Consider the following 10,729-nt stretch of genomic DNA (forward strand, 5'->3'; position numbering starts at 1 on the left):
ACTATGTTTAGGACTTTATAACTATGTTTAGGACTTTAGGACTTTATAACTATGTTTAGGACTTTAGGACTTTATAACTATGTTTAGGACTTTATAACTATGTTTAGGACTTTATAACTATGTTTAGGACTTTATAACTATGTTTAGGACTTTATAACTATGTTTAGGACTTTATAACTGTGTTTAGGACTTTATAACTGTGTTTAGGACTTGTGTAACTCTGTGTTGTTTGTATCGCACTGCTTTGCTTTATCTTGGCCAGGTCGCAGTTGTAAATGAGAACTTGTTCTCAACTGGCCTACCTGGTTAAATAAAGGTGAAATAAAAAAATATATATGTTTAGGACTTTATAACTATGTTTAGGTCTTTATAACTATGTTTAGGACTTTATACTATGTTGTAGTAGCCAATAGGTTAACTTTGATTCCTACTGTTCATCTGAACACACCTAGACCTCAGCACAAATACAACTACTGTTATATTAGTATGTACACCGTAGGCTATTTCATTGAAACTTGTAAGGAATACAACTCTGCTTTTGGGTATCAAATGCAGAATATTTCTATTAACTTGGCAGAAGAGAGTCTACTAGCCTTTTGCATACAGTCACAGACGAGGCTTTCCTCTTTGTCTTCCTTGAAAGGACAGCCCTCTTGTTTTCTCTGCCCTCTTAAGACGGTGCCACCTGCTCTCCTGTGTGTGTGTGTGTGTGTGTGTGTGTGTGTGTGTGTGTGTGTGTGTGTGTGTGTGTGTGTGTGTGTGTGTGTGTGTGTGTGTGTGTGTGTGTGTTGTTTAGACCCTGCCTCTTTCTAAACATGATGCCTTGGGACTTAATTACTCTTTAAACACACAGACCCATTCTCCGCAGTAATAGGGTCCTAATTGGGGGAGTCAAAACACTAATACCACCATCGGTACGGGGACCTCAGCTGGTTGTCAAGGGCGATGTCACCCAGGCCCAGATTCACAAAACCTTCTTAAGAAGAAATGTCTTATTAACTGACCTTTTTACCTTAACTATAGACTAAAGAAGAACGTTAAACATTAGTTGCTAATCCTCAAAAACGTTATTGGAAATGTTCTTGTGCTATTTCTTCTCCTTTTCTCCTTAAGCAAAAAGTTAAGAAGAGATTCTTGAAAATAAAGCTTTTGGAAATGTTCTTAATTCCTAGATAGCTTGTCTTAAACTCAGGGCTGTGAGAGAATAAACTCATGAAAGCAATTGAACATGTTTAATTCACTCACAAACTTCATCTGAAAGTTTAAGTATTGATTATTTTAAACCTAAGAACATGTTTTAGAACAGTAATCTCTGTACGAAATATGCTAACATGATTGCCATTGCTAGCTAGATAGCTAGCTAAATCAGTTGCCTAGCAACAAACATCTGAAGAAGATTTGTAAGAAGATATTTGAGAAGTTAGTATGAAAAGCATTGCAGTGTCGCTACAAAAAAAAAAGATCCAGGCTGTGTCACGACCGGCCGTGACCAGGAATCCCATAGGACAGCGCACAATTGGCCCAGCGTCGTCCGGGTTAGAGAAGGGTTTGGCCAGGGGGGCTTTACTTGGCTCATCGCGCTATAGCGACTCTTTGTGGCGGGCCAGGCGCCTGCAGGCTGACTTCAGTCATCAGTTGAATGGTGTTTCCTCTGACACATTGGTGCAGCTGGCTTCTGGGTTAAGCGGACAGGTGTTAAGAAGCGTGGTTGGCGGGTCATGTTTCGGAGGACGCATGACTCGACCTTCGTCTCTTCGTCTCGAGACAAGACCGCAATTGGAGCACAATTGGATATCACAGAGTTGGGGAGAAAAGGGGGTAAAATTACAACAACAAAAAAGTTGGTGTTTTTGCGTAAGAAGTGTTTTGTGAATCTGGGCCCAGGTCAGTATGAGGGATTTCTGTTTTCCCATTTCTTTCCCTCTTTTTTTCCATTTCACAAAAAAATGGGTTTTGACAACCCCCACAGTGGGTGTAGGCCAGGGTCAGTGCCTGAGTTTGTATTCTCCCCACCAACTGTTTACTTTGAAGGTGAACCAGGAACCCCAATTTCACCCAAAGCTCCAAATAGGTTTTTGTCCATCCTGGATCTTTTTTTATGGGGATGACAGGACCTTCTCGCCGGGCATGGCTCCTGCTGTGCCAAGCTGCTATTTTAGCTCACAGAAGCTGAGGGGCCGGGCTGAGGAGGGGCTGCACTGAATAGAATGTTCCTCTGGGATGGGAAGAGGAAAGAGGGAGCAGTTGGGGCTGGTTGGCCTCCACTTGAGTGAGCAGGGAGCCGAGGAGGTCAGCTGGAAAAGTGCGGGGCTCAACTCACATCTCCTGGGGAAGAGTGGAGGCCTACTGCATGTAGGGCCATGCCCCGAGTGGGGCTAAAATAGGACCTGCTCTTGGATTTTATACCCCAATCGGTCTCATGGGTTTAACTTGATGACGTGCAGTCCCAGAAGAAACTGCAGTCTTGCAAATTCTCCATTCGAAATAGTACAAAGACATTTCAACCATGCCATGCCAACGAAAAATGTATTTATCTTGAATGGTTGTAGTTCATTCAATTGTTGTGATGGTATAACATATAATTTCTCATTTACTGTACTCACATACTTTACTTTTCGTTTGCCCTTTGTTTTTGCAGATTAAAGTGGTTCAACACATTTGTTCTGGAGCAGATGTGAATTTGTGGATAATTGGATGATCATTAATGAGACTTAGGTCGCTTTGGCTTGCAGTATAGAATGAGCTCGCCATCTCCTGGAAGAACTGCGAACTACATCAGAATAGCTGACAATGCGTATCGATAAATTGAGAATTAAGTGCATCAGGAAGACAGTTCGTCAGTTATCCACCACTGATAATATTTCACATTAAATATGTAGGTTATAGGTTTTCGATTAAATAAATACCAGTTCACAGTATGATAGTAAATTAAGAGGACGTAAATTGTCGCAAATGTGTCCAGCATAACGACTGTCTGACATGCTTTACGGTTGTCGAAAATACTTACACGTGTGTGCTGCCTGCTTATCAACTGTACGGAAGATACATCTGCGTCTATGTATGTTGACAGTCTTTTATTAATTACAATACCATCAATAGGAGTAAATTGAGTATACCGAATACTAGTTATTGAAGTACAAAAACATTGAATGGAATAGGCCGATCGATTGTTCTAAAACAATCAATTTTCTTTAGCAGTGTAGATAGCTATTAGCCAAAAGTTAGCAAACTTGCCTGTTTATGTTGAGTCTTGCACATTTAAAAACAGTAAAATCATGGATAGTTTAACGGCAGTTCATCGTGATTAATTCTACAAGAACCTCGATTTATGATTGAGGGGGATTTGGGCTATAAGTATGTCTTTGCTGGCTAGCTTACGTGGCGTGATGGGAGTTGATGGCATGAGTGTTGTTTATATGAGCCAAGAACTCGGTCATATGTATGGCTAGGCTCTGCAGAGACTGTCACTGAACTAGAGTTAAAGCCAGCCGGGATGTCTTGTGCAAGTGGATCTGTGTTTCCATTATGTAACCCTCTCTTTCAGAAAACCTTAAAATGGCCAAAAGTCTGCGAAGCAAATGGAAGAGGAAGATGCGTGCAGTGAAGAGAGCGAAGAACGCCCCGAAGGAACTGGCTCGGTTGAAGCAAGCCTTAGCCCACGGTGGCACAGGAGAGATCTCCATGAATGACATTCAGGACATAGCTACAGTGGTGCCAGCTGCCAAGATAAAAGAGAAGAAAGTGGATGTAGACATGGAGGGAGAGGAAGTCGATGGTGAGATCACACACAGATCAAGCATTTTATATGGTTTCCTATGTCTTGAGTTGACACCTTTTTGTTTTTGCATTGCAGATGGAAAGATGGACATGGACAGCAAGCGCAGTAAGACGACCCAATTGGACGAGCACGGACAGTACCCAACATGGATGAGCCAACGACAGGCCAAGAAACTGAAAGGCAAACGCCTGACAAAGAAATCAGGAGGAAAGGCCAACAAAAAAAAGAAGGGCATTGCCTGGTAGCCTGGAGAAAAGGACTTCTGACTTGTGACACACACCTGAGCATTGGATACATGATCTTTGTGGACTTGAGTTGCCTGCCTTGTGTTCAAGTTAAGTGGTGATATGAGGCAAAGGATCTCTATTGTGCAACCCATTGTCTGTAAGCTAATTTGAATGTATGATAGAAAACAACAGAGTTGTGGTGTTGGGCACAATACTGCATTGACATACTTCACTTGAATGAACGCTGTGGTTTCTTATTGCTCTGGTATACAGAAGATGGTAGATTCTTTACATTTTACCCTAATAATGCTACCTGTTGTTGTTAGCTCCATTCCTGTTTGATTTGCTCCTCTTTCTGTAGCCTAGCCCATCAAAGACATTCATTATACATTCAACAAACTGTCCATATAATCTTCTGGCTGTCACAGAGTAAATAAATGTGTTTCTGTACATTAAGACATTTTATTGATTACATGCAGTTGATTCTAGAAATAACCTTTTTAACCTGGTGTTTCAGATATTATGCTTTTCCAAAGTATGACAATGTGTAATTCAAGTTAAGGATTCCATCAATAGCCAATATACAATTCTCTGCAGTTAATTACTGTTTTTAAACAAAACATTCCATAGCTAGATGACTTACATAATCCTTTGAAATGCAAGTGTATAAGGATATTCTGGAACATTTAGCAATCAGCGTTAATAAGGGGAAGGGCTGCATCCCATCCTGATCAATATGAAGCACAATGACTTATCCATTATATATCATGACTACTGACCAGATATAAATCAATTGACTAGAAAACACATGGGGAGAATCTGAATTGTATACTCCTTGTGTCCTCTCACCTCAAGACCCATAGGATGAGAAAGCCAGAGGTCCCTCCCCTCTGACCTCCTCCAATGGGTATTAAGAAAGTTAGGATAGAGGAGTATGCATTTGAGATGCTCCCATGGTACAATCAAACTATACCTGTCAGATAGGGGGAACATCAGCATATTGATCCTGTGAAAAGACCCACAGGTCCTATGGACTCAGGTATATGTCTGTGTTGGAGACTATAGGCATGCTCACTACATCATTTTCACGAATGTAGCAGGGAAAAGTCCAATGCGTCCGTGACAGTGTCCCTTCCACCAGCCTTCGTCCACCATCTCTATGTTGGTGATGACATCATCCGGGTTGAAGGAGATCTCATCATCTGCCTCTTCATGTGTGAGAATAACATTCTTTTAGGATTTTGTCTCCGAAAGGGTTTATAGACTTGTGTGTTGAGCAATGTTTAGCATTGATTTCTGTATTGATCCACAATGGAAGTAACATCACAGTATGACACAACGATATGATATCACAACGCAGTCATTGATACAGTAGACTACCTACCTCCTTGGTAGTCATAAATTGCCACTGCTGTCTGACCGCATGTCAGGTCCTCATAGTCATTATCCACAGCTGTAGAGGGAACACATGGAAGGGTCAGTCTTTGATATGACATAGTAATGGGTTACCCAACCCCTCTACCTCACTGGGTGTGGCACACTGACCTGGATCAGGTTCTGGGAAAGGTATTGGTGAGATATCCTCATACTCTCCCTCATCCTCCTGCTCTGGTTCTGATGGGGTCTGCTCCTGAGGTGGCTCCGCCTCCAGCAGGTCACTTGACCGTGGGGGCAGGCACGGGGGCTGGTCATAGTCTGGCTCCTCCTCCTCTTCCTCCTGAGACCACAGAAAAGGAGTAGGTGTGAATTTCACCAATTCATTTTGTAACGTTGCAGTGAAGAAGAATTGGCAGTTTATGTCATCAGTGAGTTGCATTGAATTAAATCAGATATTTACCACTAGCTCAGGTTCATCTCTTGGTATCTGAGGCACTGCCCTGGCAATGGGCAGCTGTGGTGGTTGGGGCTTCCTGTTGGTCTCTGGAACAGGTGGAGGTCTCTGCTCTTCAACAGGTGGAGGCTGATGCTGCTCTGCTTCCTCCTCCCTGCTGTTCTGTTCCTACAAGAGATACATACCACTGTGTCAGTGTGCATGTTTAATGGAGTAGCATTTTTATTGCAGTACCTGTTGTCTGCGTCGTGCCTCCTCCTGCTCTCTCTTCTCTCTAGCCTGTCTCCTGGCTCTCTCCTCCTCCGCTCGCTTTCTGTTCTCCTCGTCTGATGACCGAGCCAAGTTCTCAAAGCGAGTCTTCAGGTTGCCTGCCCCTGCACTTGCTGCACAGACAGACCGGTAAAGCAAACATTTTATTTTCCTCTTTGAACTTGAGAACTAAATGTTTAGCAAGCAGAACAACTTCAGCCCTTCTATGAGGAACTATAAAGCGCATACTTACAAGCCTCCAATGGTAGTGTCTTCTCATAGGCAGAGGTAGGGGATTCCATGTCTGTGAAGGCCACTGCACTCTATAGAGCGAATGGGGATTGGGGAACCATAATTCCAATCAATGAGTAAACGTCATAGTCTAAGTGTGTTTGCACAGGTCAATGTAAAATGCGTAAACAATTACTGTCATCCTGAGTCTTGAGGGTCAATAAAGACTCACTTTATCCATGCGGTCTGTCTGGACTCCATAGCGTCCCCCAAAGCCCTTGGCATAGTCTGAACGTGGAGATCAAAGGTCAGTCTAATGTGGACATGGTCCTTGAGTTTTACAAACACAACTGTGGTTACAACTGACCTTTCTGTGACTCATGCTTCTCTGTCTCTCCCTTGTAGTCGTAACCTAAAGCAGCCTTGTCCACTTTCTCCTTCTCCACCCCAAACTTCCCTCCAAAACCCTTTGAATAGTCTGGTGAGAGTGAGGGATGAGGTTGTTTCAAATATGAATTAGAAATCTAATATTAATAATTGACCATGAAACGTTTCTACCGACAAACAGCCCACAGTACAGTAGCACTCTAACCTTTCTGAGACTGGTGCTTCTCGGTCTCTCCCTTGTAGTCGTATCCCAAGGCAGCCTTGTCCACTTTCTCCTTCTCCACCCCAAACTTCCCTCCAAAACCCTTTGAATAGTCTGAAAAGCAGGGTCAGAGGTATGCCAGGAGTAGCTGGGTAGGATAACAACATGCAGTCGACTTCAGAAATCAGAAAGTATGTGTATTAGACGTCCTTAAGGCTGTACCTTTCTGAGATGTATGCTGATCCACCTCTCCCTTGTAATCAAAACCCATGGCAGACTACAGGAAGAGAGAAGGAATGTTCATCACCAGAACGATCCCTCACCCTGTTCATCAAATCCTGTGATATCTTTGTATTTGTCAGTAAGAGTATAGTTTCCTCACCTTATCCACACGGTCTTTCTGCACTCCAAATTTCCCCCCGAATCCTCTCTTTGCATCGGTCTGGGATGAGTGCTGCTCCACCTGCGCCACGTAGCCATGCCCCACTGCCCCCTGGGTAATTACACACACATACATCAATACATCAACAAAGGAAACGATCTTTGATAAACTGTTGAAGTCCATAAAAGTTGCAATAGGTCAGCACACACAACTGTACTGTCTGACAGCATACATTGTGGGGTGAGCAGCACTGCATTAGAGGAAGCCTTGTGCTTGGTGTGTTATTTGCATTCAACTGAAGACCATATGAGCGAAATACACTATATATACAAAAGTATGCGGACACCCCTTCAAATGTGTGGATTTGGCTATTTCAGCCACAACCGTTGCTGCAAGGTGTATAAAATCAAGCACACAACCATGCAATCTCCATAGACAAACATTGGCATTAGAATGGCCTTACTGAAGAGCTCAGTGACTTTCAACGTGGCACCGTCATAGGATGCCACCTTTGCAACAACTCAGTCCGTCAAATGTCTGCCCTGCTAGAGCTGCCCCAGTCAACTGTAAGTGCTGTTAAAGTGAGTGTGGAAACTTCTAGGCGCAACAATGTCTCTGCTGCAAAGTGGTAGGCCACAAAAGCTCCCAGAACAGGACCGCAGAGTTCCAAACTGCCTATGGAAGCAAATCAGCACAATAACTGTTCATCCGGAGCTTCATGAAATGGGTTTTCATGGCCGAACAGCCGCACACAAGCCTAAGATCCCCATGCGTTATGCCAAGCGTTGCTGGAGGGGTGTAAAGCTCGCCGCCATTGGACTCTGGAGCAGTGGAAACACGTTCTCTGGAGTGATGAATCACGCTTTACCATTTGGCAGTCTGACGGACGAGTCTGGGTTTGGCAGATGCCAGGAGAACTCTACCTTCCCCAATGCATAGTGCCAACTGTAAAGTTTGGTGGAGGTGGAATAATGGTCTGGGGCTGTTTTCCCTCTAGCTCCAGTAGAGGGAAATCTTAACACTGCAGCATATGACATTCTAGACGATTCTGTGCTTCCAACTTTGTGGCAACAGTTTGGGGAAGGCCCTTTCCTGTTTCAGCATGACAATGCCCCCGTGCACAAAGCGAGGTCCATACAGAAATGGTTTGTTGAGATTGGTGTGGAAGAACTTGACTGGCCTGCACAGAGTCCTGACTTCAACCCCACATTTGGGATGAATTGGAACACCGACTGCGAGCTAGGCCTAATCACCCAACATCAGTGCCCGACCTCACTAATGCTCTTTTGGCTGAATGGAAGCAAGTCCCAGCAGCAATGTTCCAACATCTAGTGGAGTCTTCCCAGAAGAGTGGAGGCTGTTATCACAGCAAAGGGGGGACCAACCACATATTAATGCCCATGATTCTGGAATGAGATGTTCGACGAGTGTCCACATACCTTTGGTCATGTAGTGTATGAACATCACATGATGACATGTTACAACCTAACCTTGTCCATGCGGTCTTTCTCCACTCCAAACTTCCCTCCGTAACCGTAAGAGGCCTTGGGAGCCTCTGCTCGCTCCTTCTGCTTCCCCACCTCATGCTCCTGGGACACCTTCTGTCTCAGCTCTGATACACTGGGAAGATGCAGGGATCACACACACACGCATGGAAATACACACATGCACGCATACACACACATCAGAACTTTGTTGCATAAATCTATTTCCATTTTACATTATCTGCTGACCCCGGGACTACATAGTTACACTAGTCTGTGGCTAACCCTTAGATTTACTCAGTCACCAACCCATATTTGGTAAGTTTCACTGCTTGACAGCCTACACACTGTTCTCACTTCCTTTTCCTGTTTCTACAGAGCTAAAGCAGCAATACACAGCTGAGCTAACCATCCCCCATAGCTCTCCAACAGCATAATACACCAATCATACTGTGATCGGTCTTTGATGTGTAACTTCTGGTCTGGCCATCTCAGGCTGACCACCCACCCCCAGTTACTGTTGAATGTTTACCTGATGTGTTCTTTTCGACCAGACCCCTCAATGGTCTTGGCCCCCCATCTCTGTTCCTGTTCTGACACATCATTCTGAAACACAGAACCCAAGTCCTTCTCATCACCTAACTGTAGTCTGAAGACCAAGGTGTCGTTGAAAACAGAACTGAGGCGGTTACGCACCAAGCATAAACAAAACATTCATTCCACTGGGAGAAAATATTGATTAGAGGGTGCCTTAGTAAATACACTAGCTCTATAAGGAACCTCGGCTTCCTCCATCCCAGTAGCTAACCTCAAAGTCAGGGTCGGTTTCCCAGTCGTCCCCCTCTGCAACCTTTAAGCTCACGTTGTGTCCCACCACTGACTTCCACATCTAGGAAGAGAAACAAAACAGAAGATTTGTACTGTAAGTCTAAGTATAGTGTAAACACAAGAGGGGCCACAGCTTGCTGGTCCCTGGTGTAAAAACAAGTTGAGAAACACTGCTTTAGTGAACACTGAATGTACCTTGTGAACAATCACCTGTACCTGCAAACACAAATAAGCTTCAAGGCATTCAACATTTCCCCTTTGTCAGTGGAAAAACTGGCAGCTGAATACAAGTATAGTCTCATTCTGCTGAGGTCACAAAAGAGGAAGTTGAGTTATTTATACAGCACTGAGCTGCAGTGCTCTCATCAGAAAATAACACACTATCATCATTAATGAATAGTTTAACAAAACACAAAGTAACCTGATGGAAGTGGGGGGTATCTTACAGCTGGGGACAGCTGTCCAGACTGATGTCAATTTAATGTAGGGAAGCTACCTGATTGTACCACACAAACTGCAGTCAGTTACACATTCAAAGTCTGGTATTCGCGCATATATCTAAAGGTTGTACATTTGAGGGACATGATTTTGCCATTTTGATTTAGTTAAAAGGTTAAAAAAAAAACGGTGATAAAAGGAACCATCTGGCTTATATTAAGTCACCTGTTTAATGCGTGCATTGTCTGAAAGTGCACTTACCCAATATACTAGTAAAACTAAACATAAGTTGGCTATAATTTACACAGTAACTATTTATATCTTCTAAGTAGGCTAGACCTTCCTTTGATTCAACTTTGAAACAATATAACATAACGTTAGCCAATGATGAGATCAGTACAGAACTAATCGGCAACTTCCTGAAAGACACGTTTAGAAATTCTAATATCAGTGATAAATACTTAATTCAAACAAAGAAACATTATTTCATGGTAATTATACGTACCTTTGCGTTGCCAGACAACTTTCCTTGATGTAATAATATCACAAATGTATATTTTCACAAGTCTCACCCAGAACGAGGATAGAGTCACGCAAACTGTTGATAAAGGAAATAATGCGCGTGGCCGATGATATGCAAGTAGCTACGGGCTTGCTACTGTATCAATGCTGGACACAACTGTATTCAAAAC

General features: G+C 43.4%; 2 protein-coding genes across 3 annotated transcripts; one reads left to right on the forward strand and one right to left on the reverse strand.

The window, feature by feature from the left end:
* The first annotated feature begins 2,953 nt into the window (after positions 1-2,953).
* On the forward strand, positions 2,954-4,461 carry LOC129865060 (protein LLP homolog). Its single transcript, XM_055937506.1, has 3 exons — positions 2,954-3,058; positions 3,545-3,775; positions 3,854-4,461. Exons 2-3 carry the CDS (start codon positions 3,556-3,558, stop codon positions 4,021-4,023), a joined length of 390 nt encoding a protein of 129 aa, XP_055793481.1. The 5' UTR covers positions 2,954-3,058; positions 3,545-3,555; the 3' UTR covers positions 4,024-4,461.
* LOC129865058 (src substrate cortactin-like) lies at positions 4,448-10,691 on the reverse strand. 2 transcript variants are annotated; one of them, XM_055937505.1, is made up of 15 exons: positions 10,543-10,691; positions 9,580-9,660; positions 9,304-9,377; positions 8,778-8,907; positions 7,288-7,398; positions 7,128-7,182; positions 6,909-7,019; positions 6,684-6,794; positions 6,549-6,604; positions 6,339-6,408; positions 6,071-6,219; positions 5,843-6,004; positions 5,551-5,719; positions 5,390-5,458; positions 4,448-5,213 (listed from the first exon to the last, which is right to left on the reverse strand). In XM_055937505.1, exons 2-15 carry the CDS (start codon positions 9,658-9,660, stop codon positions 5,080-5,082), a joined length of 1,482 nt encoding a protein of 493 aa, XP_055793480.1. In that variant the 5' UTR covers positions 10,543-10,691; the 3' UTR covers positions 4,448-5,079. The 2 variants fall into 2 exon arrangements, with proteins under 2 accessions (XP_055793480.1, XP_055793479.1); XM_055937504.1 differs by having other exon boundaries at positions 5,551-5,722.
* Between the last annotated feature and the right edge of the window lie 38 nt (positions 10,692-10,729).

Source organism: Salvelinus fontinalis, chromosome 11 (assembly GCF_029448725.1).
Source record: "Salvelinus fontinalis isolate EN_2023a chromosome 11, ASM2944872v1, whole genome shotgun sequence".
NCBI classification, from domain to species: domain Eukaryota; kingdom Metazoa; phylum Chordata; class Actinopteri; order Salmoniformes; family Salmonidae; genus Salvelinus; species Salvelinus fontinalis.